This window comes from Aethalodelphis obliquidens, unplaced genomic scaffold (assembly GCF_003676395.1).
Source record: "Aethalodelphis obliquidens isolate GAN/ISIS:26980383/991018 unplaced genomic scaffold, ASM367639v1 scaffold38, whole genome shotgun sequence".
Classification (NCBI taxonomy): Eukaryota; Metazoa; Chordata; class Mammalia; order Artiodactyla; family Delphinidae; genus Aethalodelphis; species Aethalodelphis obliquidens.
Genome location: NW_020837982.1, coordinates 18401075 through 18428895, shown reverse-complemented (window position 1 = coordinate 18428895; position 27821 = coordinate 18401075). Strand labels below are relative to the sequence as shown.

The following is a 27821-nucleotide window of genomic DNA, read 5'->3' as shown; positions in this document are numbered from 1 at the left end:
ACCTTTAACTAGGGACTTCCCTGGTGGCGCAGTGGTTAAGAATCTGCCTGCCAATGCAGGGGACACGGGTTCGGTCGCTGGTCCAGGAAGATCCCACATGCCGCGGAGCAACTAAGCCCGCGCACCACAACTACTGAGTCTACGCTCTAGAGCCCTCGAGCCACAACTACTGAAGCCCGCGCGCAACAACTAGTGAAGCCCGTGCGCCAAGAGCCCGTGCTCCGCAACAAGAGAAGCCACTGCAATGAGAAGCCCACGCACTGCAACAAAGAGTAGCCCCCGCTCGCTGCAGCTAGAGAAAGCCCACGTGCAGCAATGAAGACCCAACGCAGCCAAAAATAATAAATAAATAAAATAAAATTTTTTAAAAAAACAAAAAACCTTTAACTGTTATTACTGCTGCTGGAGGTGACCCCTCTGTCCTCCATTACCTTACTTTGTTTATCTGTCCAATCTTGTGCCAACGCTTTCTGTCTTACCTGATTTAGGTCCCTGTCTTAGCTCCTTTACTGGACTGAACGTCCTGGTAAGCGTTGCGCTTGGTATACAAGAGAGGCGATACAGAGCCCCTGAATGCATGAAGCTCCAGGAGGCAGTTCAGACCCCACATCACCCAATCCACGGGCACAAGCCCTGCAGCAGAGAAGCGCTGGTCCTCCCGCTACCAGCCTGCCCCCAATACTCTGGGTGCAATTAACGAACTACTCACCAATCTTTTCATCTAAATGAATCCAAACTTCACTCCTGGAAAAGGACGATCTGAAAACGTTTTCCGGCCAACACAAGGAGAACCGTGCACGTCTGCAGAGCACCATAGACCTGGCTCGGGGACTCCACATATGCGACAGCCATTAGGACAGGACCATTTGAAACTTGTTTCAGAGGAGAGAGTCGGACGGCACGAGGAAGCACTCCGCCTTCTTCCACGCTTCTCAGCCCTCACACTGCGGCCCGTCCTAGCTCTGACCCGTGCCCTCCACTTGCGAGCCACCTTCCAGGACCACGGGCAGCGTGGATGCAGGGAAGGCACGTAACCACATCAGATGGAGCTTAGCCGCCGCCTTGCGACGGGCAGACCATGCGTTTGACCAAACAAGGCCAGGGAGCTCGAGTGAGGCCAGGCACGAGGCGGGGTAATCGCGGCTCTACGGACCCCCGGACGGTGAGCCTGAGGCTCTGCAGCTCAGGACACCTTGGTGGGTGCGTTACCGCTACAGAAGGGCCCCTCCGAGCAGCTTTTTAATATCTGTATCCTGGGGCCTGGTACCCAATACGCACTCAAAACGCCTGCTGAAATGGACTGAGGGAATGGTTTAGGGAGAAGCCGCAGCGGCTGCTGAGTAAGGAAAATGAGGTCCAGAGAGACTAACAGTTGTGGTCAGCTACAGAATGTGGCCTTTGATGCCACCCACCCAGGACAGGGCTCCATCCTGGGCCCAAACCCAACTTGCCCCTGTTCCCCACAGCCACCTCTGCTCCACGCGGACTGGGGACCGCTGAGGTGCGCACGCCCCCTGCCCGCCTCCTCCACCTGTCCCCAGGCACAGGGGGCCTCTTCTCTGCCGGTGCAGTTCCCACCCATCCTCACCAACGGCCCTCTGACTCCAAGACGCCAGGCGCAGGCCGCAGCTCCTCTGGGCGCAGTGGCGTCCTGACAGCACTCACGGTGCCCACGAGCACCGGCACTGCGTGGCCTCCTGTCGGTCGACATTGTCCCACGCATCTCTGTTCCCTCTCCTGACCCCCTCAACCCCTTGAGCACCAGGACGGCTATGAAATCCCAGCTCCCTCTGACCGGCTGAGCCATCCTTCCACCTCGCTGAGCCTCAGTTTCCTCATCTCTAAAGTGGGAAGGACAGTAAAGCTTACTTCGCAGCGCAGCCGTGAGGAGCAAGTGACGGCTGTGGAACTGCTCCGCGTGAGGTGCACCTCTGCTCGTGATCATTAGCTTTGTCGCTGTTGTTTTATTTCTGCACCCCCTCCCTCCCACCAACCCCCAGCACATACTTTTAAAAGAACACTAACAGCACTAAATGCCGTGAGAGTCGCTTTTACACCGTCACAACAGCACAGAAGACACGTTAGATACTCACTCTGGCCTCTAGTCATTTATCTGAACTGAGCTGTGAAATTACCGAGGTCTGGCCTGCTGGCCGACTGGCAATGAGGAGGCTCCATCCTCTTCATGGTCAAGTGTTTTGTCCACGGGACGGTGGACGCGGGGCCTGATCACAGATGGGCCCGCTGTCCCACACAGCCTCTCCAGTGTGGGGATGAATCAATCTCCGCCCCCCACCAAGCAAACTAAGGCTCAGAAGGGCCGCACAATTTTCTCGGGTCCCACAGTTGAATCGGGCGAAGCAAAATTCAACTCAGGTCTTCCTGAGAGAAGCATCATGCTCTTTCCCCTTGCTATACACCTGTACATCCCTTACGTTTGTATGTTTTAAAGTCCCCTCTAACTTATACCCCTCATCAACTACCTTGGCATTTCAAAGGTAGTAACAGAGTCTCCTACTGTAAAGCAGACAGAAAAGAAAAAGAAAAAAAAATTCCCCAAGTTTACTGGCTCCCTCTCATAGCTGACTGGAATTCAATACCCAACTGAGAAATGAGTTTCTGGAACATGGATGCAGTGAAAGAGCAGCTGAGGAAGAAGAACGGGGGTGGGAGCCTCGAGAAAGGTGGGGAAACACTCTCCAGGGCCCATCACCCCTCATCAGAGACGCTACACTACAGAGAAAAGAAAGGCTCCCAAATGCCAGTTAGCCAACGCGAGAGGCCTCAATAATTTCACAGGCCCCACTAAAGGCTGAAAAGTAAGCTGGACATTTATAAGTAAAGCAGGAAATAAACAAATCACTACAGCCTAATCCAGCCAAGCCCATAAGGACTCCAAAGGTCCGTGCTCATGAAAGACCTTTCACCAGTCCTTCCACCAACCAGGAGGAACCCAGTTTTAAAAGAAACCGATCAACATTCTAGACTGATCACACTTGGCATGAGCGCCCACCTTGGGTGAAAAGGCACGTTGCTTTTTCAGTAAGGAAATTCCATAGGGCGGGCCCTCTGGTGGTCCTTCACCTGCACCTCGGGCTTTCCGAGCCCCCCACAGGATTAGAACTGCCGAGTAACCCTCTATCTGCCACCGAAGGGTTCACCGCTGGCAGACTCAAGAGCGCAGGGGAGCGACAGTCACCGTGCAGACAGCAGCACCACGGACATCAGGACCCCCGCCTCTGACAGACGGAACTCCAGACCCGACAGGGCAGCGACTCGCACAAGGTCACGGGGAGAGTCGGCGGCAAGGCTCCCCGGCCGGGGCTCCGGTCGTTAGCCGGCACGGCCGCCCCCGCCCCCGATAGCCTCCCCAGGAGCGCGCCCGGCCTCCCGCTCCCCGCCGAGGGCGGCTCCGCCGGGCGGGCCCAAGGCACGGAGCCCGCTGGGAAAGCGGCGGCCGGGCCGGGGCGGAGGACTGGGCCCCGCAGCGCAGGGACGCGCGGAGCACCGCCCAGGCCTCGGGGCGCCGCCGTGGGGGCCTTACCGAGGCACTGCCCCACCGGCGTGCTGAACGGGTTCCCCAGGAGGAACTCCATCTTGGGCAGACGGCTCGGTAGCAACCCGCGCGCGTCAGCCGCCGGGTCTCCGCGTCCCCAGCGGCGTTCCCTGCCTGACTGACACTTGCCCCGGCCCCACCCTCGGGAACGCCGGTGCCTGCCCCTGGCCCCGCCCCCCCGGCGTCTATTGGGCGATGGCTGCCATGCCCTCTTCCGATTGGCCCCTACAGCTCCTTCCGCGAAGTCACGCCCATCCCGCGGCGTCCGATTGGGCGGGGCGGTGACCTAGGTCACAGGAATCTCCGTCACCTCCCCTGGCCCGCCTCCCAACGCGAGTCTGTGTATTTTGATTCATTTATGTATTGGTCAATCCAGGGAGTCCTTAACATTACTGGACAAGAGTCGAGTCAGTCACTCAAGAGGGGGCGGGGGCAGGGCGGAGCTAGTAAGTTCCTCTCCCTTAGAAAGTGCTGATTGGACAAGCATTTGTTTTCCCTCTGGCTAGTTGGTTCTGGGAGGCTTTCCCCGCCCAGAAATGTGATCACGTGGGCGTCAACTTTAACCCTGGATGTCTACTCCCTGACTTCCCCCTAGCAAAGGAGCGCGGCGCTTGGTTCCCCTAGCAACCGGGGTCAGCGAGGAGGCGCAGGCGGCGGACAGTGCCGGCGACTCTGAGAGCCCGTGGCCGAGAGGCTGCGGGAGGAGTCTTTTTTCCCGGAGGAGTCCGCCGGCCGCCCCACCTAGAGGAGAGGACGCGGCCCCTGGCAGCCCCTGCCGGCCGCACGCCGATCCGGGGCCTTCAGGCCTTGTGGGGAGAGAAGCTGAGGAAGCCTTCCCTCCGGGCGCATGCCCCCAAGAGACCTTTGAGGTCCCACCCCCGGCCTCCGGGCCAGAGAGAGGTACCCGGCCCAGCGATAGACGCTTCTTCAGGAGGGCATTACTGACCCTCTATCCGACCTCTCAATGCTGCTAACTTGTTCCTCTTCCTTAGACCTAGACTTCCTCTTGGTGAAGGCTTTTGGCTTGGAATGTGGATGCCCGGGTCCATGTCTGTCCCTTGTCAGCAGCTCCCTTCCCGGGCCTCAGTTTCCCTGTCTGGGAAATCAGGGCATTAGGGCTCCCTTCTCTAATGGCTCCCAGAGCTGACCTGTAATTTGATCATGAACGTGCTCTAGCTCGGAGTGAGCACTCAGTAAAGGGTGGGGTTTCTCTTATTAATTCACGGCCAATAGGCGCTCTATTTTCCAGGTCCAGTTGATCCCAAGGTCTTGTTTCGCAGGACAATTCAGGATCTGTTTCTCTGTGAGGAGGTGTAAGGTTCTCTGCTGCTTTCCCCGCCCACCACAACACTATTGTCAGGCAAGTCAATAGCAACCCGGGCTGGGTGGTGAATTACTGATAAAACCCCCTTGGGAAGGAATGTTGGGGTTTTGGCCCCGACCCCGAACAGCTGTGAGAAACTGTGTGAACTGTGACAATGATCCGCAGTGTGCCTGGGCACAGTTGAGTCGTGATTAAGAAAATGGGCCCTGGAGGCCTGTCCTCCCGCCTCTGCCATGTACTAGATGTATCCACGTGGGCATGTAACTTGACGTTTCTAACCTGCTTCCATTTTCTTACCTGAAAACTGCGGAGAATCAGTCCTTCATGTAAACTAAGTTCCTAGAGGTCTCTAAAATCCACATCTTACCTCCACCCCCGCCACCTCTCGCCTCACGACTCTTGCTGTTCTTGGTACTACAAGCCAGAATGAGCTTCTTAAAATGAAAGTCTGATCATGTCACTGCCCTTAGTAAGCCCCAGGAGCTTCCCGGGGATCCTAGGATAACCGCCACACTCCTGCAGGCCTCTCCAGGCTTGCATCGCTTCAGCCACAGTGGAACCTGTCTCCTCCTCTCCCACCTCAGGACCCTCACCACGCAGACCCCTTTTCCTTCTTTCCTGCTCATCCTCCAGGTCTCAGCGGGGTCTCCCCTGGCCAGCACAGGTCCCTGCATGTATGCTGTCACAGTCCCCTACACCTACACACTTGTTATGGTTTGTAATTAAAGATTTGTATAATTGTCTGATTCAGGTCTGAAACAGAGGTAAGGAGATCGGTTTTATTCACAGCATGTAGTGACTACTCATTACACGTATGTGGACTAAATGAATGATCTTAAACAAATGTAGGAGGGAAGAGTTACCCATCTTTTACAGGTGGGAGGTCAAAGGCTTGGAAGGCGAAGTTAGTTGCCAAAGGATGCAAGTCCTGCCCTTGTGTGTGTAACAAACACAACCATTCCACATCACTCGGTGATTGTTGGGCCTGATGGAAAGCAGGCTTGACCTGTCACAGGGGCCAGACCCTGGTGGGGTGGGAGTGAAGAGAAGTCAGCCAAAGTTTTGAAATCAGAGTTAAGCATCCTTTCCCAAAGTACAGCACTTTTCTTTAAAAAAAAAAAAAAAGCACAAACACTTTCAGGTAACATCTGCTAAATGCAGCACGTTAAAATTTCCCCAAAGACAAGTTGGTGTCAAGTTATGTGAAATCTCAGAAAAAATTGTTTCAGAGGACGGGGAGCTGGAGGACTGGAAACGTCCTCGGGAATTGAGTCAGTCACCCTAAGGGGATGGAGCAGAGACTGGGAGGCAGGAAGGAACCAGAGGAGAAGGGGGCGGGGGGCGGAGGTGGGGGCAGGAGGAAAGGCCCCGTGAAAGTTAAAGGCCCTGGGACCACGGGTCATGGACACTCCAGAAACAGGAGATGCACATTTGCATAAGCTGCACGGCACGGGGAGGGGAGGTGGGCCGTCTTGGAGACCAGGTGCAGGATGGCTAGGCCCACCCTGGCTCGCCCAATGTCAGGAGTGTCCCCAGTAGCGCTCGGTGGAATGAAAGGCAGAATGTGGGGCTGCCCAGCATCAGGGACCAGTGGGGCAGGGAGGCCTGGCTGTGGGGACGCAGGGGCCAAGGCAGAAGGTGAGAACGGAGTGGAAAGTAGGGGGAGAACTGAGTTTGCAGAGGGTTCGGAGGCAGAATTGGGGAGTTTCCAGTGGCGCGCGCCCTCCTGCAGGGTCCAGCCCTTCTGGGTGTTCTCACTAAGACAGCTGGCAACGATGAAGTGAGGTCAGGCTGCCCAGGGCCACGGCTCTGTCTGGCCACGAACAGCAGCCCAGGTCTGCCCGTGACTGACCCACCCCACAGACCCCCCGTAGCGTCTCAGCCAAATCCCTTTGGACCATTAGCAACAGACACCTCCTGGGGTTAGTTTAACGAAAAGAGGATTTAATGTGCGAAGTCAGGACACTCCCGGGGCCTGGGGTCGGGACAGGAGGGGCCAGGAAGCCAGCGAGGAGAAGGCAGCCTCTGTGTCAGCCTGTCCATCCTTTCACCTTTATTGCTGGATCAGATTCTCATCTCTGCTTCTGTCTGTCCATCTGCCCCAGGCCCTCTCACTCTCTCACTCACCATGCACCTGGCCAGCTCTGATGGGCACTTTGTCCTCCGGCCGCAGCTCACGTCTCTCGGGGGGGAGGGGGACACGAATGACCAGCTTGGGTTGGTGTCCACCAGTGGCCACACGCCGGGCAGCTGCGGTTGAGGGCGGGGAGCTTACAGACATGGCCACCTGGGGGGGGTGAGCCTCTCAGGGAAGGGGGGCCTCCGAGGATTGTGGTCGGTGGTTGGTGCCAAGAAACCCGACGAGGGCGGGCGCAGAAAGCCAGAGGCCTGAGGTGGCCACGGCTGTGCGCACAGCTGAGCTCCACAGGCCGAAGAGAGCCGTGTGGACACCGGGGCCGGGGTGGTGACACAGCCTGCTCGTGGGGCCAGGCGGGCGGGGGTCCAGAGAGGCCCCGGAGCAGCCCGGGTACAGCAGCCAAGGGCGGGAGGGGGCCGCCTTCAGAGTGCCGTGGCCGCCACGCTGCCCCACGATGCCGTGGAAGGACCCCAGCCAGACCCCGCCCTCAAAGGGAGGCAGGAGCAGCGGCCTGGGCGAGGGACGTGGTGTTTTCCAGGGAGGATGAACCGGCTGTGCGACGTGGAGCCCAGGGTGATGGATGATGAGATGCTCAAGCTGGCCGTTGGGGAGCAGGGCCCGCGAGACGAGGCTGGGCAGCTGGCCAAGCAGGAGGGCATCCTCTTCAAGGACGTCCTGTCCCTGCAGCTGGACTTCCAGAGTGCGTATCCTGGGTGGGGCGGGGCAGGCGCAGGGCTCCCCGATTCCATGCGTGGGCCGCGGCCCGCGGTCGCATCCGGGCTGCCTGGTCGGAAGGTGCGGTGCCAGCACGGGCGGCGTTAGAGCCTGACACGGAGTGTGGGCAGCACTTGGACAGCCACAACACTCCCAGTTCTGAGTAAGAACAAAGCAAGGCAACATCCTCCCGTTCCAAGTCTTAAGTGACCCCCAGAGGCCACGCTGGTCCCCAAAGGTGGGGGGGACCTAGGAGGGTGGTCCACGTGGCCAGGAAGGTGCGGGGTCGGGGGAGGGCCATGTGCTGGGGGAGCAGCTTCAGAGGAGGGACTGGAAACAGAAGGGGGGGTCCCCTCCAGGTCGCAGGACAGCCTGGGGGGAGATGTGGCTTGGGATCAGGCAGGACCTCAGCACCCCACCTGTGAACCGGGGTGACCGGAATCCGTGTCTCAGGCACTGGCTGGGAAGACGAGACCAGACAGCACAGGCCCAGTGCCCGGCTCACTAAAGGAGGCCCGCGAGTCTGGCGGAGGGTATAGGTGAGGAAGCAGGATGGGTGGGCGGGGGTCCCGTGACCCCTCATGTCCGGCGCAGGCCGGTCACAGCAGAGGGACCGGGCTGATTCACGCTCCCGCTGTGTCCTGGGCCTCCACGCTGGCCTGCCGGGTCACCCAGTGACCACGAGGGGCTACTGAGTCAGCCCTGGGATGTGGTGCGCACGGCAGGCCCGGCCCGGCCTCATGGAGCCCGCAGGCCGCCCAGAGCAGGGAGGGCCCTGAGGCTCTCGGCGGGAAAGGGCTAAAGGGGAGGCGGAGTGGTCTTCAGACCTCCTTCTGCTGCCCCTCCCCCACTGCCTGTCCCGTGCAGGGCGCTGCTCTGCGCACCAGGGACTCGTGGAGCTGACCTTCGAGGGAGGGGGACACGTATGCTGTTGAGAGAAGTAGAGGCAAGAGAGGAGAGAAGGGGAGTGGGGTGCAGTGTGGTCAGGCAGGGATCAGCTAGCATCAGCCTCGGGGGCCGAAAGGCGGCGTCTGGCTCTGAGTGAGTGAGGCAGGAGCCCAGGGAGGTCCTGAGCAGAGGAGGGTCAGGGAGCCGTGACAACAGGCTGCACCAAGCCAGTGGCAGCAGAGGCAGATCCCGTGTCTGTGTTGAAGATTGAATGGGCTTTTTGGGCAGCCCTGTCATGCTGTCAGGTACATCTGGCTCTTTCGTGTCGTTCGGGCTTTTCCACGTGAACTGCTGAGGCCTAGAGCAGAGCCAGCACACAGGTGCGCCAGGCAGGGCGCCCAGGAGTGGGGGAGCCGCCCAGGGCTGGTGTCTGCACGGTCAATCACAGCCAAGGCCGTCGGTCTAAGGCCAGGGCCAGAGAAGCAAAATCCAGACCAGGAGATCCGGGGGCGGGGCTGGGCCTTGCCCCAGAAGCACAGGTGGGGCTGGTGTCATTCCAGGAAATGTGACCACAGAGCTGGGGGACAAACTCCATCCCAGGCAGCCCTGGGGACCGGGAGGGACAGGGCCCTGGGTCAGGGAAATGCTGCCCACCACCCCCACCGAGACCCAGCTTGGGGTGGGCAGCTGGGAGGGGTGCCTGCCTGTCTGAATAAATGTTGAAACGGCTGCCCCGAATGTGTGGCTATTAAGGGCTTTTTTCTTTATTTTTCTACTCCTTTCACTTCTATATTATTTCAGTTCTTTTAACGGGCATACTCTAACTTTATGTTTTGGGAATCATTATAGAAGCAAACATAGAAAAAGGGGCATGTAAACAACAGCTCTCTGTGGTTTCTAAGAGAACCGGGGACAAGGTCAGGCCTCTAGAGTTTTACACACACAGTGTGTGCTTGTCACACTAAGCATTACTCAGAGCTCCTGGCAGCCGAGACAGAGACCAAGCTCTGCCTGGCTCAGGAGCAAGGGGATGGGTCGGCTGCCTGACCAGGGGGGTGGTCTTCAGCGGCCGTGGGGTCAGGCACTTGAGTGACGTCAGGATCTGCCTCTGTGGGGCGATTCATCCCCTCCCCGTATATGGACATTCGGGGCCTCATCCTCGGGCACTGGCACAGCGTGTGATTCCAGGTAGAGACACTGCAGGGTCAGTGGGCACAGACATTAACTATTTCCGTCCATGTGGCCAGAGCACCCTCCAAACGGCTCCACTAGTTGACTGGCCACCCCTGCAGCCTCAGTTCTATTTGTCACCCTGGGGGGCCCTGCCCGTGCCCTGTGTCCTGAGCCCAGGTGTTCCGAGGGGGAGCCCTGTGAGTTCCCGCCCTGAAGGCCCTGCCCCCCTCCACCCTGCGCGGGCCCACCCGTCCCTGTGGTGGCCCCGGACGGCAGCACCAACAGGGACCCCGAGCTCCGCGGAGCTGGGCCCACACCTCCAGGGCTCCCTGCGCTCCGGGGAAGGCAGCGGGGCTCTGGGGCCTCTCCCACGGTCAGCATCAGTCATCCGGCCCCCAAGACCCTGGAACTATACCCTAACCCTGACCCGGGCCAGAACCAGCCAAAGCGTGTCCAACATCGTTTCAGATATCCTCCGCATCGACAACCTCTGGCAGTTTGAGAACCTGCGGAAGCTGCAGCTGGACAACAACATCATCGAGAAGATCGAGGGCCTGGAGAACCTCATACACCTGGTCTGGCTGGGTGAGCCCCCGCGCGTCCCCCAGCCCCCAGTGATGCCTGCCGAGGCTGCCCCCCAGGTAAACTTCCCTGCCAGCCCCGTGGCGGCCCTGGGGCAGCAGGAGCTCCATCTGCTGGGAGGAAGGAAGCCTGGGCCTGCACTGGGCAAAGCTCAGCACGTATGTGCTTGGACACCACAGGGCAGAACATCTGCCCCAGCTGTCAAACCTCCCAGTCCGGAGGGCTCATGGCAGCAGCCTGGACTCCGTCTAGGTACTCTAGACTCAGGGTGACAGATAACTGAGGCCCCTGCTATTTGGGGGGCCCAGATCAAACCAGAACTAACCATCCCCATGCTAGCGTGCGCTGAGCACTTTCTACCTGCTAGGCACGGCCCGTGCGCTTTCCGTGTGAGGCCTTCTAACCGCACAGCGACCCCACTGTAGACGGGAGCAAACTGAGGTCACAGCGAGCAGGGGGCTCACCTGACTCCAGGGGTCCAGCCCTCACTGCCAAGGCAGCAGGGGCTTTGCCGAACTGCGTCCACCTGCCGGCCTCGGGCAGCACCCTCACGTCTGGCAGTGGGCACCTAACTAGGGGTGGGGCCGGCTGGGAGCTCCCGAGCCCACTGAGAGGGCTTCTTTGGCCCTCCCAGTCACCCTAGGGGCTCCAGAGGCCGGGGCACCGCCCAGAGCTCTGTGACCAAGACGCAGCAGAGCTGGGACGAGACCCACGCCTGTCTGATCCCAAAGCCACGTCCCCTCCATCCTGTCAGGCTGCTTCCCAATACAGGCAGCCTGGGGCATCGAGGCCCCTCCCAGCTTGCAGGACACGCAGCTGTGGTTGTGAGGATGGCCGCCAGACCACAGCACCCCCCCGGGGCAGGATTACAGTGTCATCTCACGGGTGCAGAGGCTGAGGGGCTGGTGGACTTGGAGCTGCACGTACTGGCAGCAGAGCAGCCCAGAGCCAGGTCTCCTGACTGCCGGGCCCAGGTCTCACCCAGACAAGCCCTCCTGGCAGCCCAGCACCCATTAATGCTGAGTCCCGGGCTCGGCGGCCCACCTGCACCACCAGGAGCTGGAGGAGGAGAGGTGACGGGTCAGCCTAGACCCTGAGCCTCACCCCCTCTGAAGGCCCTGCTTTTAGGCAAGAGCTCCCAGGCCCTGCAGTCTCGCAGACATAAAACAAGGGTCACGGGTCCCCGTGAGATGCCCCTGTGATGCCCAGTGTTCTGGGGCGGGGGGGCGAGAGAGCCGGAGGGGAAAGTTCTGGCAAGAGGTCAGGTGCCCCTCAGAGAGTCAGAAGGCTGCCTTTGTCCAGCCACGTGCGCTGCCCCCACCTGCCAGCACAGGCCCGGCTGGTGGCCTGGTCAGCTGTCCCAGCGCCGGGGGCGAGCGGGAGCCGGCTGGCACTGCCCCCAGAAGCTGACTGTCCACATCTTGTCCCAGCTTTACGCTCAGGCCCGTCCTGTTGGTAGCTTGAAATTGGCCACAGTGGGAGCATTTACACCACCGAAGTCAGCAAGAGCTACAGATCAGGGCTGCCCGCGCCCACCCCCTTGTTAAACGTTTACCAGCTCGCCTGCAAAGAGCAGGGCCCGGCTGCAGGAGCGAAAGGAAGCAGGCTGACCCAGTTCAGGTCCCGCTCTGCCAGCGTGCTAGCCGGTTCTGTGCGTTCCCTCCGCCCTCTGCACCCTACCTTCCTTACGTGCTCTTGATCGTGAGCACGTGACCACCAGGCCCCTTTGAATCTTGGCTCCCTCAGCCCTAAGATGCAGGCGATGACAAACGAGGAAACGCCCGGGGAGGGCCTGGCGTAGGGAGAGTGTCCCGGGTGAGTGTCCCCTGAGGTGCCAGGGAGGCCAAACTGACTTCCTGAGCCCCCTTTACACTGAGGGCTTTAGCTGAAGCTCTTGAAAAGTTCCCAGTTTGGGCCTCTGGGCCAACGGTGTTCAAGGACACCAACCCCAACCAAACCCCCAAACCCGTGGTGGCAGAAAAGCAGTTTTATTCCCAAAGATGAGGAACTTGGGTTAGAGGGGCTCCTGAGGTCTCAGCCGGCGCTGGGCCTGGAGTTCGGGGCAGCCCGGCCCGCGCGGGTCTCCCCCACCCCAAGGTGCGATGCCCCGACCCACCAGGGAGCTTCCATCCCAGAACGAGGGCCGCACAGACGCAAGCCTTCGCCCGAGTCCGGGGCCGGGAAGGTGGCAGCAGAGCCGGGGGGCGGGGGGGGGGTTGGATTTAGGACAGTCACCCTAACCCGGAGCCGTCCTCCAGACCTGTCCTTCAACAACATTGAGGCCATCGAGGGGCTGGACACGCTGGTGAACCTGGAGGACCTGAGCCTGTTCAACAACCGGATCTCCAAGATCGACTCGCTGGACGCGCTGGTCAAGCTGCAGGTGCTGTCGCTGGGCAACAACCAGATCGGCAACATGACGAACGTGAGCGAGGGTGCCGGGGGGGCCACGGGCTGAGCCTCCAACCTTCCCCTTGTCCCAGAAAGGCCAGAATTCCAGACTGGATGACGTTCACACACCAGCCTAGGCCACGAGAGCCCACGTGCGGGTCCGTCTGTGCCCCTGCCCCGGTGGGATCTTTCCTTCCCTGTCCCCGCACTCACTCAGCAGACATTTGCTGGGGTGGGGCCCCCTCGGCCGTGGGGCCTCTGGCTCGTGCTCACTGGGGACAGAGACCAACAACAGCCCCGGGTCACTGGAAGGGTCGGGGTGTGGGTGCAGGGCGGTGCCCAGGGCCAGGCAGCCAGAGCGGCAGAGGAGAGCTGTGGGGGGCTCTATGCCGTGTGTGCCCAGGGCAGGCCTGCGTTTCAGAAGGAACACCCACCCCCTCACCCCTGCACGAATGAGTGTAGCAGGGATGGAGGTTTGCCTGCAGACCAGAGACGCTCGCCCTGCCAACACTCCCTGTGAGCTGGCAGCAGGGCCGGGGCAGGGCCCTGGGTGCCACGGGGTGACCTCAGGAAGCTGGGTGACCCCGGGGCAACCACAGCCACCGTGCAGGTGTGTGACAGAGACTGCCGCCGTGCGCGATGGGGGCTCCGTGCCACTGGGCGGGCGTGCAGAAGTGAACACCTGAGTGCCGGGGCCCAAGCCCCAGCCCCAGTCCTGTCCCCGCGGCTGAGCCACGTCCCAGCATTAACTCCCTCCCGGCCTCGCTGCAGGTGGGGCTCGGAGAGCAGGGGAGAGATGGGCGCTGCAGCCGCGTCCATCACAGCCACCGCCGAGGCCGGAGCAGGGGGCTGCGTGGAGGGGGCCGACCCACCTCTCGGCTCAGCCGGCCTTAGCGTCGGCCTGGGCTGATGCTCCTTGTGGCTGTGACCCAGCAGTCCAGGCCGCAGTCTTCCTCGTCCACAGCTAGCAGGACAGAGAGCAGGAGAAATCTCTCCCACGGTGTCCCTCGGTGTGATGCGCCCTCAGCCACCCGACCAAGCCCAGAGGGGCGGGCGGGCCAGGCGGTTTAGGTGAAAGGCCTGGGGCGGGTCAGGTGCCGGCTGCTCACCTGTGTTTGAGGGCCGGACCCGGAGGCCGTGTGGTCTGGGAGGTTTGCCCTGCATGCCCCTGGGAGGTGGTAAACCCAGCCCACCTCTTGCCAGTGTTCAAGACCTGATTGCTCAGCTGCCCTCTGCCCTGCGGGGCGGGGGCACACAGGACAGCTGAGGGAGATGTAAGTGGAGAGCTGAGGCTTAACAGGCTCCTGGCCGCCTGGCCTTGGGCCAGGGACTCAGCACCGGGGGCCCGCGTGCCCATCTGTACGGGATAGCGGTGGCCTGCGGGGCAGGCCGGTGTGAGGGCTGAGTCAGTTAGGGCTGAGCGGCTGCTACAGGACCGGGCACAGGAGAGCTCTACAGGAAATGATGCTTATTCAGGAATTTTCAGATTAAGGGCACACCCAATAGCCCCAAATCTTGCTTGTGAAAACCTTTCTGAGTGTCTTGAGCTGTTCCTGCCTGGGTCGGTCCAGTACCCAGGGCCACAGCGAGCAGATCCCCTCTGGCTTGCTGCCCCTCGGACACTGCAGAGTCTAATGGACGCAGGTCCAGGCCTGGGCGTGGAGGGGACACTGGCTCTCAGGCCACGCCCTGCCCTGCTGTGGACGCTCCGTTCCCTCCCCTGGCCTTGCTGAGTGCCTGGTACAGGACACTCTTTCCTGCCTCAGGGCCTTTGCTTGTGCTGGTTTTGCTTCTGGGAATGCACTGGCCCCTGCTCTTCCCTGGCTGCTCCCTCAGGCCTCAGAGGCCTCAGTCCTAACTGAAACCCCCCCGTCATGGTCCCTAAGGCCCCCTCTCCACCCCCTCCCCCTTTGAGTTCTTCTAGCACTTACACCAAACAGCAATGATTCTACTTACTTTTAAAACATTCTTGTCCCCTGCCTTACAGTGCCAGCTCCTGCCATAAGGGCTTTGTTCCCACTGTGTCCCTAAGGCCTGGCACGTACCTGAGGCCTGGTAGGTGCTTAGTGATCTTTGTTGAACAAATAAACAAATGACAAAGACGCTCCTTCAGGAAAGCACAGGAGTTGCGGTCAGATGAGGTACGGGCATCTCGCTGACTTTCCCCCGGTTACTAACAATAGGAAGAATAAACGGCCATCAGTGGACATCCCACTAGCTGCCACCCAGTTGGTCCAGGCCAACTGTAAATCAGGTTCCGTTGAATTTAGGAGCGCTGGGCCTTGCACAGCACTTTACAGTTGGAAAAGGCCGCCCGTTCTGAGAGCAGCAGTGATGGGCACAGCCAGGGCATCACGGGAGCAGGTGGAGGCCCTCACAGCGTGTGGCATTCGGTCCTCTCAACACCTATGCACCACATCCCTGCACCCACCTTAAGAAGAGGAGATGGGGACCCAGGTCCACGGGTCCTGGGCAAAGCCCATGGTTCCTCCCTCGTGGCTCCGCCCAGTGCAGGCAGAGGACGGAGAGAGGACCCAGGCGACCCCCCTCTCCCCCAGATCATCTACCTGCGGCGGTTCAAGGACCTGCGGACGCTCAGCCTCTCGGGGAACCCGGTCGCCGAGGCCGAGGACTACAGGACGTTCATCTGTGCCTACCTCCCCGACCTGGTGTACCTGGACTTCCAGCGCATCGACGACCACATGGTAGCGTGGCCCTCGTGCATCCAGCTCCGCGGGTCAGCGTGCAGGCCCCGGGTCTGGGGAGGGGCGCGTCCACAGGAGGAGCGCAGGGCGGCCCTCCTCGCGGTGCCTTTACTGCCCCCATCACTGTCGTGCCACCTCCCACCTCGAGGCCGCCGTCTGCTTTTCTGGGTGAACAAGTCGGGGGACCAAGTGAGGGTAGGCGACTAGCGGGGTCAGCAGCTCAGGGCAGAGTCAGGACTCGCCTCCATGCCACGACAGCTCACGGTAGCGCCCTCTGAGCCGAGGGCACCGGCCCCAGAGAGAGGCCCCCCGCGGCCGGGGTGCTGAGCGGGGAGCTGGGCCCGGCGGTCTGGCAGCAGGGCCGGGAGGAAGCCCCCCTCCCCAGTGCACTGCCCGGCCTGGCCTGACCGCCCCTGCCTCTATCCTACTCCCCTGCTGTGAGCTTCCGTCCTTTGCAGCATGACGTTTGTGGGTGCTTTGCCCCCTGGACAAAAGAACCCCGCCCGACACGAGGCCTTTGGCGGCAGGACCGGGATATCCCTGCGTGCTGAGCGTGGGCAGTGGGGGACAGGGACCTGCCCACCCTTCTCCCTGGGAGCTGGTGCCCTTCCTGGGAGAAAGGAGCCTGTGCCTGGGTGGGGCCTGAGGTGATGTGGGGCTCAGGGAGAGCCCAGTGGAAGCAGGGAGGGCGGCTGGGCCCCGGGTCTCGGTGCTGACGGTACCATCCTGGCTGCCACACTGCCTGCCAAGCGTGGAGCCCTCCACTCACAGGTGTCTTCCTGGGGGGTCCACAGAGAACAGCCGGGGTCGGGGTGCCCAGAGAGTTGCCCCTCCTCCGACCATGGCCTTCTCTTGTCCCAGAACAGGACAACAATCTGAAATCTTGAATTCCAAGACTCTCAAGTCTTTTTTTTTTTTTTTTTTAATATTTATTTACTTTTTTTGGCTGCTCCGGGTCTTAGTTGCGGCACGTGGGATCTAGTTCCCTGACCAGGGATCGAGCCTGGGTCCCCTGCAGTGGGAGCGCAGAGTCTTAACCGCTGGACCACCAGGGAAGTCCCAAGACGCTCAAGTCTTACTTTTTGCATTTAGACAATAATTTGAAAGGCAGCGTGGGCTCAAATGCTTGGAATAGCTGCTGGGGTGTATTTCACTCATCATAAGAGCGTGCACAGGGATTTCCCTGGTGGCACAGTGGTTAAGACTCCGAGCTCCCAATGCAGGGGGCCCAGGTTCGATCCCGGGTCAGGGAACTAGCTCCCACGTGCATGTCGCCACCAAGAGTTTGCACGCCACAACTAAGGAGCACACGTACTGCAATTAAGGAGCCAGCACAACCAAATAAATACAATAAATATTTTTTAAAACCCCCAAAAACAAAAAACCATGCACAGCCGGACACCGCACGGTTCCCGAGCCCCTCCCCAGCCAGTTTCTCCTCTTCCCCAGAAGATTCCACAGGGGGCAGGCCGCCCAGCCTGGCCCCCCGCTGTGCTGCGGGAAACAAAGCCTCCTTCCGCATCTCAGAGGCTTTGCCTAGAAGCACCAAGATCAGTAATAAGGGAAAGGTTGTAAGAGCAGAGCCCCGCAAAGCAGGGGCACCGGGAACCCCCGTCCATGCTGCTGCCTGCCCCCAGGCCAGCCCCAAGCCTCTCACCTGCTGGTGCTGCCAGGCTCAGGCAGCAGGACAGCCGGGCCCAGCCGAGGCCGACCAGGGCTGAGGGCAGGCTCTTGCGGTGCCTCCCCATTTCCATTGGGCCTGAAGGCTGGCGCAGCCCTGAGGAACGGTGGACAGTCCCAGCAGAGCACACGAACGGGTGAGGGCTGTGAGCTTGGGGGGCTTTCTGTGTTGTGGGGGGAGACAGGCAGGAGGGCGACGCTGGGGTTCAGGGCTTGTCCTGCTGAGACGGAGGCCTGTGGAGAAGAACCCTGTGGTTTTCAGCAGAGTTCATGATGTGATGAGCATTCAGGGACCTGGAAGCTGGCATAGGGCTTACAGCATAAGAGGGAGAGGGCAGGGCGTGCAGGCCACGGTCCTGAGAGAGAGGAGGGGGCGGGGGTGGGGGGAGCAGATACTGGAGCACAGAGAGTCGGCGGTGCTTGTACCTGAAGCCTTAGCACAGGCGATGTCACCTGGGGCTCCAGCAGCCCCCAGTGCAGGCAGGGGGATACGCAGGATGGGTGGAGGAGGGTCGGAGGGGGCAGGGCCCAGAGCCGAGGGCTGAGACCTCGTGCCCAGGCCTGTGGCTCGGGCACCCACTGCACCTCTCCCTTGTGCAGCCCTACAAGAGGGCCAGAGCCTGGTCAGGGAGGCCTGGGGGAGCGGCCGAGTCTTCGCTGGGCGCCTCCACCCCAGGGATGTCCCACGGACCCTCGGCCTGCCCGTGCTGCTTCCCCCACTGATTTCCCTGAGGCTCAGAATACTTGGCAAGGGCTGCGGGGAGGGGATCCCCGCCCACGCTGGAGAGGCCACAGCACGGCAGAGGCCAGCGGCTAGGAGGGACCCCACGACCCTGGTGACGATGCCGCTTCCCGATCCTCCAACAGAAAGAGCTGGCAGAGATGAAGCACCAGTGCAGCGTGGACGAGCTGAAGCACCAGGAGAGCCTGATGCAGGCCCAGCTGGAGGAAGAGCAGGCCCGGTGGGAGGAGCTGGAGGGGCACAAGGTAGGAGACCGGTGGGAGGACCTGCCCCGCCCCGCCCCGCCCCCGCCCCAGGATGCTGCCGCCACCGGTCATGGGCCAGTGCCATGAAGGTCAGCAGGGCCCAGGCCCCCAGAGCCTGTCCTTTGATTGAGAATAGCTGGTGCCCAGGGCTGCTGGGCTGCCAGAACCTCAGTCAGGGCAGCACGCGGACCTGCCCCTCCTCATCCCACGGCCCCCAGGCGCCCCTCCAGCACAAGGGCCGGGGACTCTGTGCCAGAACCATCTCTCAGAGCAGCCCCTGTCCTTAAGACCCCTGGCTGGTTCCTGGCGGCGGGGGTGGGGTGGTGGGGGTAGGGGGGCAGCCAGAAAAGCTCATTCCTCCCCGTGGTGCCTCTCCTCCGGCCGGACCGAGCTGGGCACCCTTCAGTTTTCTGCCTCTGGACCCCCGCCTGTGCCGGGCCCATCGCCTGCCCTTCCCCAGCCTGCCTTCCCGAGGGCCGGGCGACCTTGGCCCCGGTGCCCAGTGCAGGGCCCTGCCCAGGGAGCCCACCGTGTCTCTGACCGCAGGCGGCCTTCGTGGAGCAGCTGAACGGCCCCTTCCTGTTTGACAGCATGTACGCCGAGGACGTGGAGGGTAGCCAGCTGTCCCACCTGCCCGGCGTGGGCGAGCTCGTGCAGACATACCCTTCCGGGTCACGGCCGCCCCCAGGGCCTGGGCGCGGGAGTCCGGGGGGCTCCCTTTCCACCCAGGGCCTCGAGAACCAGGTTGGCTGTGAGCGCAGGGACACACGGGTATCTGGTCAGCAGGGCCCAGGCTGGCAGAGATGGAGGCTGGCTGACCGTGTCTGTGACTCTGACCCTCATTACCTTGTTTGTGGGCTCCTGCTGTGCGCTTTGCATGCAGCATTTAAAACTGTTTCAACCACCCCATGGGGTGGGTGCTATACTGGACCCCAACTGCCTTCTCATAGCTGGGGAAGCTGAGCTTGGAGAGGGTGAATTGTCCAGGCTGTGCAGTTAGGAGCTGTGGGCTGAGCCTGCATCCCATCCCCCAGATGATGTGATGGGCACTTGTCACCGTGGCTGACGGACGCAGGGGCCGCGAGTCACAGAGAGAAACCTGCCCCTGAACACCCACCGCTCAGCAGAGTGCAGGGGGTCAGCTCTCCGCCCAGCCCGGCCCTAGGCTGCAGCCCCGCCTGACCTCAGCACCTAAGCGCCCCTCGTGTGGCAGGCGCTGCAGATGTGGGACCCTCAGCCCAGAGCAGCGAGGAGGCCATAGAAGCAGCTGCAGGGCCAGGCCTTGAACCTGGGGCTCTCTGCCCCGAGCCTGCGGTCCCCTGACCTCCGCAGCCTCCCTGTGCACCTGTGGCCGCCGAGCAACAAAGACGGCCTGGACGACAGGGCCCCAGAGACAAAAACACACACTGCTCAGCTCCCTGGCTGCTCCCCCTTCTCCGGGTTCCTGACCCCTTCAGGTCCCCCGGGGGGGGTCTCTCCTCTGTCGCCCCACCCCCACCACGCAGGACCCTCCCTGAATCCCTCAGGCTGAGGCTGGAGATGCCCAACCACCGATTCATACTCCAAATCCCAACTGCAGCTCTGCTACGGGAGCTGCTTCCACCCCATGTGCGCCCCCCAGGCAGCCGTGAGCTTCCTTAACGGCCACTCACCTACAAGGACAAGTTCGTCGTCATCTGCCTGAACATCTTCAAGTTCGGCATGAAGCAGCAGGAGAAGCGGAAGGCGGAGCTCGACACCTTCATGGGGTGTGTCCAGGAGGCCATCCAGGAAAAGCAGGAGCAGGGCAAGCATGAGATCGCCAAGTTCGAGGAGAAGCACCTGCTGGTAGGCCCCGCCCCCAGCCCCTCCCCCCTCCTCCAGGTGCCCACCCGCCAGAGGCCCGGCCCCTCTGCCTCTGACGACCCGAGACGCACGGGGCAAGCCGCTTGCTTTCAGGTCAGGCTTGATACCGGCAAGGGGCCTGATCTTCCTCCAGATGGGGTGGCCATGACCACAAATACCCTTTGCCCCCCAGTGACTCCTGGTCACTCCGCTGACACTGCGTCTGCCGGCCAAGCCTCCAGGTCCCTCGTCAGTGAACAGCTGGTACTGGGTGCGGCTCGGACCCCCGCGCTCTCCAGCCCACGAGCACCTCTCATTGCAGACGAACCTGACAGCTACTTGCACACGGGGTGCTGCGGGGGTCCAGCTGGCTTCCCCCAAGACAGGGCCCACCTTGTGTTCCAACCTCCCCCGCAGAGCCCCGCTGGGCTGGGAGTCAGCCCACGGTGAGCCAGGGCCTCACAGACAGCGCCCCATCCCCAGGCTTCGTGAAGCTCAGGCTCTCTGCCCCTGCACCCGAGGAGACGGGAGTCACTCGAGGTCCCACGGTGACCCAGTCGGGTCCCAGTTCAGGTCCACGTGACTCTGAAGCCATCGCTCCTTCCACGCCTAATAACTCACCAGCTGGTGGAGCCTCTGCTCTGACAGCCTCCGCCGTGGAGGGGGTGGAGCTGACGCTTGGACTTGGGCAGTCCGACCCCATAATCCAAGTTCCGACCCACAAAACCAAACTGCCGCCTGTCACTTCAGGAATTACACTTAATTGTGGATTCCTAAAGCACAGGTTTTGTTTCCAGACTTTAAGCTCCATCCGAGACGAGTCTGAACTGACCAACTTCGAGATAAAGATGGCGGAGCACAGCGAGGACATCACCGAGCTGGTCAACGTGCTCATGACGCTGGAGATGCAGCTGGTGGAGCAGCTGGAGGTGAGGTGGGGCCCAGGGAACACACGTGACGCGACGGCCCTGCCCGGTTCCTGTGCAAGAACCTGGCGAGGGAACACCTTCCCGGGAGCTACTCGGCGGGTCACACGAAAGCTTTCTGTGCTTCTGGTGCTTTTCAGTCGTTGAGATGACAGGTGGCCCTTGTGCAGCATGAGAGGTGAGCTTGTTCTTCTGGAACAGTCTCCCCATCTAGGAAGAGTGCAGAACCGCGGCAGGGAGAGTCCTTTATTAGACCCAAGGAGCTGTCGAGAAACAAAATGCACCCTGCTCTTCACCCCCCACTCCGGGATAGAACGAAGGCTCCCGGCACTGCAGCCTGTAGTCGCTGCATCTCGGGGCGAGCGAGGAGCCTAACGGAGTGCTGCTACGTGAAACCCGGGGCGGCCAGACCGACCTGCGCGTTTGTTTACCAGGCAGCTTGCGGCGGAGGCTGGGGCCTGCAGAGCAGTGACCAACAGAACCTCCCGCCTGCTGCCGTGGCCCGCCCCCGCCAGCGCCTCCCCGATGCCTGCCTCGTCCAGGTTCCCAGCACATCACAGAGCAGACGCTCGCTCCCCACATCTCTGGGGCATCGGGAAGCTCAGGCAGCGGCCCCCAGCCTTTCCGACCGGGAGGACCCCCTTGTCAGCATCTCGCAATTCACCAGAGCCTGTGCGTGACTTACTAGCTGCCAAAAGGCTACTAAGTGGAGCCGCACTTTCCAGTGGCCCGATTTTTTGGAGCCGCACTTTTCAGTGGCCCGATTTTTTTTCATTACAAGAGGGTTTACACACATTTGAAAAATGTATAATTAGCTCAGTCTATAGATAGCCCTCGGATTCAGGTGCATTCCCTGCGCCGTCGGCCCACCCTGCAGCCCCTGGAGTCTAGAGTAGGTCAGGGGCGTGACCCACCCTGTGGGCTCAGTGGGTAGCAGCCCTCCCCAGGGCCTCTGGGTGAGGCCCGGGCGCCTTGCTCAGCACTAGATGCAGCAATACAGGGGTGCCCTCAGGGAGGGAGGCGGGAGACTTGCAGGTGAGAGGCCTGGGGTAACAGCCGGCATTCCCGAGGGTTTCCTCTCTGCCAGGCACCTTGCAAAGCATTTTGTGTGAAGAAACCCGTTTCTGCTTCACCACAACCTCGTGAGACACATACTATGCGAAGGGAACCCATTTCATAGGTGGGAAGTTGAGGCCCAGGGAAGTTAACAACGTTCTGAGTTACACCCAGTAGTGGAGCTGGCAGGCAGCCTGGCTCCTGGCGACCCTCCCGTTTCTCTGGAGGTGGCGGAGGCAGATGCCACCGAGAACCCCAAGGACGGGGTGAGCTCTGCGTGTGCCTGTTGGTGGGGGGCTCCTGGCAGAGAGACCAGCACAGGCAAAGGCCTGGAGAAGGTGTCACACTAAAGCCCCGGGGGGTGACCGAGGCAAAGTGGCTGGAGGGTGACGGCTGGGGGCAGCCGTCGGGAGAGGCAGGGTCGGCTCACATCGCCACCTGGGGAAGGTCAGGTGGTTGGTCTTTACCCTCCAGGTCTGCGGTCACTGCCCGCTGAGTGGTAAGGAGAACTTCTGCTCTGGTGCAGTTCGCTGGAGTTCATGTCTGAATATGCACGTTCTTTATCATTTCCAGGAGACTATTAACATGTTTGAAAGGAACATCATTGACTTGGTTGGACTCTTTGTCGAAAACGTCCAAAGCCTATATCCTTTCCTTGATGTCCCTCTGCGGGGAGGTGCTGCGGGCCGCGGGGCTCTCAGGGCTCGCACCACCGCTCCCCGCCTGCAGGGGGCTGGGGGGAGGCGCCTGCATTTTAAACAAAAGGCACAGAGGGGCACAGCTTCTTTACAGCTAAGCAGGATGCAACTAAGTGGGGTCCCTTACAGGTGACTCCCTGTGGGGTCACATGCCTGCCCCCTCCCACTGCCACCAAGGAAAAAAGCCCACCTTCAAAGGATGGAGATTTGCCAACCACTTGGAATGTTCGAGGAATACCTCCTGACCCTCAGCACAAAGGGGTCTTATTAGAGTAGAAGTCTGGATGCCCACTGCGTGGCTCTGCAGGCCACCGCTTGCGGCACAAGTCGTGGCCCGTCCGTTCTCTAATGAGTGACTTCACCAGGAGACCACACCCCCAGATCCACCCTCCCCCCCGCCCCCCCCACTGCAGGTGCACATGCCCTGGGGGTGGGGCGACCTCTATGCTGAAGCCACTGACAAATACATCATCTATCAGGAGATGGGTTAAATGTCAGGTCAGGAACCAACACTGGGGGCACGCCTGACCTTTTGCCACCTGAACTCTGGGCCCTGAAGTCCACCCCAGAAGTCCCCCCAGTCCTGCCCTCCTGGGCCCACGGTCCCGCTGGGTGACAGGGCTATATAAGCTCCCTGAAGGAGGGTCCACTCAGTGAGGGCCTGAGGGTGGGCCAGAGGGACGGGCTGGAACGGTGGGGAGGGCGTCCCAGGCAGGCTCAGGAGGCAGCCTGTGCAAAGGCCCAGAGGACGGGGAGAGGAGGTTCCAAGAGGAGGCCTTTAGGTCACCACAGAGTGTGAGAGCCGCCAGCACAGCAGGGGCGGGTGGGACTCCGGCTGCCGCAGCAGGGAGAAAGGGCTGGAGGGGAGCGGGCCAGGAGGGACCCCGAGGGGGTGCGTGGCGGGCGAGTCGGAGGGCCCTGACGGCGGGGCTCCACGGGGCCCAGCGCAGGGGACGGCGCGCCCGGCCTGCTCCAGCCCGGCCTCGGCTTAACTCGCGCTGCACGATGGCTCAGTGCCGGGACCTGGAGAACCACCACCACGAGAAGCTCCTGGAGATCGCCATCAGCACCCGGGAGAAGATAGTCAAGGGCGAGCTGGACGAGGACCTGCCGGACGCCGTGCGTGCGGTGAGCGCGGGGGCGGGGGCGGGGCGGCCCCTGCGCCAGGCATTCGCAGCCCCGCAGCCCCCGTAAAGCCTGAAAAACCTGCCAGAGCCTCAGTCTCCTCATCTGCAAGAGGGGCGGTGGGCAGGCGAGATGGGCAAGAAAGGCAGCTGGTGGGCACCCAGTGCAGCCCAGCTACAGAGGAGCTTGTGATAATTCAGTGCTTTCAACTTACCGAGAGGTTGCTTTCCCAAAGCTCGTTTCTGTGGGGCTTCTGGCACCTTCTAAGAGAGGCAGCGACAAATAGAGGTTGAGGTCCGAGATTTCCCCGGAAGGTCGTCTCAGCCCCGAGTCTCTATGGCGGGAAGCACTGCTGGGGCCTCTGCCCGCTCGCGGGGCTCTAGGTCTCCTGCGCTGGAGGCCGGCAACAGGTGGGCTGTGTCTCTGCGAAGGGCACCCACTTTCCTTCTTTCACCATTCACTGCCCCCCTCACCTCTCTCCTCCTCCGCGTTCCACCAAGGCAAGCTACCACCGCCCTTTGCGGGACCCTGGCCTTACCGCTCTTCTCCACGCAGCAGCCAGAGACCAGGGACTCCTTCCCCCTAGTGAGTCCTGGAGCAAGGTCTCCGCGGAGCCCCGCCCCGACACACCCTTCCCCCAGGCCTCCGTGCACCCGGCTCCTCCCCATGTTTCAGATCTCAGCTCACACCCAGCTCCTTGGAGAGGCCCCCATCACCTTCCCAAAGGCCCACTGTCTCTCCGTCACAGCCGTTCATCCTTGTCAGAGCTGCTGTCACGGTTCCAAGCTATCGTGTTTGCGTCGACTTGCTTAGGTTACTCTTCACACTACATACAGGCCCCCCGGGGAAGGCAGGAGTGGCCTCTTCCCCACCGCGGTCAGCCCCCACCCGGGGTGCCGGGTTCACCACGCCCGCTGTCAGGTGCTGGGGGAGTCCTGCAGGCAGGGACCAGCAGTTCCGACTCCGCAGCCTGTCAGGGGCCGAGACAGTCGCCAGGGCAGTGGAAAGGTGGCAGGGCCTCCTCAAACACCCAGACACAGGGAGAGGTCACCTTCCCGAGCCTGAAGGCTGACCCCAAGAGCCCACCCTGGAGCCGCCTGACAGACCACCTAGCGGTCGTGGAGTTTTTGACGCAAGGCTCCGGGGTCTGTGACACCTCTCTCAGGATTGGGACATGCAGAAAAGGAGGCCCCGAAGTCAACGGGAGGTGAGCAGCCTGGGCGGGTGCTTCCAGGGTGGCTGTGCACGGTGCCATCTGACACCTGTTCCCGCGCCCCGGGACACTCAGGCTGCTGACTGGGTGGGGCTCGCATGGGCTTAGTTAACTCACCAAAGGACACCTGAAAGTGGCATTCCCACCCAGTCTACAGATGGGAAAGCTGGGGAGACAGGGTCTCAGAGAAGTTCGGTAAACACCCAGGATGTGTTGTGAGGACACCTCGTCTTGTGAGGATGAGTCTGGATTCAAACCTTAGTCTGAGATGCCGAGCCCGGGCACTGAGCCCTCACTGCAAAGTGGGCGTTCTGGGTCTGCCCCTGGCCCCAGGCCCCAGGGTAATGGGGCTCTGCCTCTGGGCTAAGGGGCTGCCTTGGGCTCCCGGGCGGCACTGGTATCGGGTGCCACCCTGGAGGCCTCATGGGGCAGCCGGCAGAGCCCGCTGGACACCCCTCCCTCTGCGGGCCCATCAGCTCTGTCCTTTAGGAACACCTGTAGCAGGAGATGCTACACCGTCTCCTTACGCTTAAGCAACAAAACGTGGGGTAGCAAGCCCTGACTAAAGCGGAATCACCACGAGGAGCTGACAGGGACCGAGGGCCTCCCGAGGGCCAGCTGCCTGAGCAGCTCTGCACGTGTATTTGCCCCTTTAATCTCCAAGCCGACACAGTGACATAGGTGCCAGTGTGGTTCCCTTTCACAGGCGAGGAAACCGAGGCTCAGAGATGACAGGGAGCGTGTGGGTGGTGGACACGGGCAGGACAGGGGCTTTCAGATGAGGCCCTCGGCGATAAAAGTCTGGTTTCTGTTTCTAACCATCAGCGAGCGTATTAGTAGCAGGGTCTCAGAACACTCTTTTTGCAGAGACACTAACATTTCAAGATCCATAGACTGTATTCTGGAGACCATTAGGTTAACCACTCCCGAAGGAGAGAAAAAACCCACGTGTACACACCTGCCCGTGCCCTCTACAACACAGAGCTTTCAGGGCCCTCGCCGTCGTTGGCGACATGAAGCACCTCTGCGTAAAGCTGAAGCAGCCGCCAGTGACGGCCTCCCCGCGCTGGGAAGCGACCATGTGGACCCGCAGCTGTGCTGGGCGCACGTGGCCAGTTCACGTGTGAACACCTGGAACCAGCCGGGCCTGGCGGGGCCCACGTCCCACAGCGTCGTCCACGGCGGGGAAGCGGGTGGGAACAAGGCAGGAGCCCAGGTGGGACCCCAGGTCTGACTGGGTTGACGTGAGGGGCAGCAGAGTCCCATCGGTTTGTGGGACCTTCTGTCGTCAGTGGAGCCCTGTGCCCCTCGGCCGGCCTCGTGCTGCCCACTCGACAGGCAGGTTTCAGGCAAGTCAGACTGGAGACGCTTGGCGAGGTGGCCAGGGCTGCCCTGCCTTCTCTTGGGGAGGGCACGCTCCCCCCAGGCACTGCCCTGCTGCCCGGGGGCCCCTTCTGGGCACTGGTGCCACCAGGCCGACGGTGTGGTCGCCTGAGACGGGCGGAGGAAGCAGGATGCGGGCTGGGCACGGCCTCCGCCTGCGGGGAGCTGGGCCCGTCCCCTCTGGCTCCACCGCCTCTGCGCTCGTGCGGGTCCAGGCCCTCACCTGCGCTTCCTTGCTCCCCAGCTCTTTGTTGACAAAGACACGATCGTTAACGCAGTCGGGGCCTCACACGACATCCACCTCCTGAAGATCGACAATCGGGAGGACGAGCTGGTGACCAGGGTCAACTCCTGGCGCACACACCTGGTGGACAAGGTGAGCGCAGCTGAGGGCAGGCGTCTCCCGGCAGCAGGACCCCACGCTGGAGGCCCGCCCCGGGGCAGACGCGCACGCCAGACACACAGGGCCGGAGCAGGGAGGAACGGAGTAAGGAAGGCAGGCTCAGGATCCCGCCTGACGGGCCAGCCGCCGTATGCTCCACAGATTCACAAGGACGAGATCATGAGGAACCGCAGGCGCATGAAGGAGATCAACCAGTACGTCGACCATGTGCAGAGCGAGCTGGACAGCCTGGAGTACAGCGACCTCCTGGACTAGGGCTGCGGCCCAGCCCTCCCCCCGACCCCCGAACTTCACAGGTAGAGAAATAAAGGACTTTGGTTACCTTTCTCCATCCTCTGTGTCCGCGTCTGGGCAGTTGGCATCTGCTGAGAGCGACTCCTAGGCTCTCGGCCGCCCCTCCGTGGGGCCCAGGCCAGACCCTTCCCCAGGTACAGCTCCCAGCACAGCCTGGGGGCCCGGCCAGCCCACCTTGGCGGAGGCTGCAGGAACCCAAGGACCCTCCACAGCTGAGAGCACAGCTGGGCGTCACCCGTGAGGTGGGGATGTGACAGTACCCCTGGCGAGCACACTCAGGGTGCGAGGTGGGGGCCTGCGGGGAGCTGGCCAGTGCCCCCGGAATGGAGGAGAGCAAGGCCTGGCAGCTCCGAGGCCTTTGTGCCCCAAACTCACACACTCTTCCTGCTCCCTGACCTGGGCCCAGGCACCCAGAGACCCCACCTGCAGTCTGGAGCCCTGTGAGTGGCCCTGTTAGGAGGACCTTGGGATCCCTGAGCAGGTCACGTGCACATCAGGTGGCCTCGCCCAGGCTTTTATCCCAGAAACAACGAACACCGTTTACTTTGTTTTTTAAAATATATATTTTAACATTTATTTATATATTTTTTTGGCTGTGTTGGGTCTTTGTTGCTGTGCGCGGGCTTTCTCTAGTTGTGGCGAGCAGGGGCTACTCTTTGTTGTGGTGCGTGGGCTTCTCATTGCCATGGCTTCTCTTGTTGCGGAGCATGGGCTCTAGGTGCGAGGGCTCAGTAGTTGTGGCTCGCGGGCTCTAGAGCGTAG

General features: G+C 61.5%; 2 protein-coding genes across 11 annotated transcripts in view; one reads left to right on the top strand and one right to left on the bottom strand.

Moving 5' to 3' along the window:
• TOM1L2 (target of myb1 like 2 membrane trafficking protein) overlaps positions 1–3669 on the bottom strand; it is an 82793-nt gene extending 79124 nt beyond the window's left edge. For 4 of the 5 annotated variants that reach the window (XM_027131269.1, XM_027131270.1, XM_027131273.1 and 1 more), the window contains exon 1: positions 3545–3669. In XM_027131269.1, the coding sequence (XP_026987070.1) occupies positions 3545–3596 (52 nt within the window). In that variant the 5' untranslated portion in view covers positions 3597–3669. The remainder of the gene's footprint in view (positions 1–3544) is intronic. The other variant, XM_027131271.1, reaches the window with a different exon arrangement.
• Positions 3670–4162: 493 nt separating this feature from the next.
• DRC3 (dynein regulatory complex subunit 3) lies at positions 4163–27670 on the top strand. Of its 6 annotated transcripts, none has more exons than XR_003438086.1 (15): positions 4163–4456; positions 4837–4916; positions 7556–7717; positions 10261–10377; positions 12633–12799; positions 15324–15470; positions 18018–18137; positions 18684–18796; positions 19790–19964; positions 20759–20890; positions 22517–22587; positions 23646–23769; positions 24603–24973; positions 26607–26738; positions 26907–27023. XR_003438086.1 is itself a non-coding variant. In XM_027131265.1 (13 exons), exons 2-13 carry the CDS (start codon positions 7561–7563, stop codon positions 26668–26670), a joined length of 1758 nt encoding a protein of 585 aa, XP_026987066.1. In that variant the 5' UTR covers positions 4163–4456; positions 4806–7560; the 3' UTR covers positions 26671–26775. The 6 variants fall into 6 exon arrangements, 3 of the variants coding, with proteins under 3 accessions (XP_026987066.1, XP_026987067.1, XP_026987068.1); XR_003438085.1 differs by having other exon boundaries at positions 4806–4916; XR_003438084.1 differs by having other exon boundaries at positions 4790–7717.
• The last annotated feature ends 151 nt before the right edge of the window (positions 27671–27821 follow it).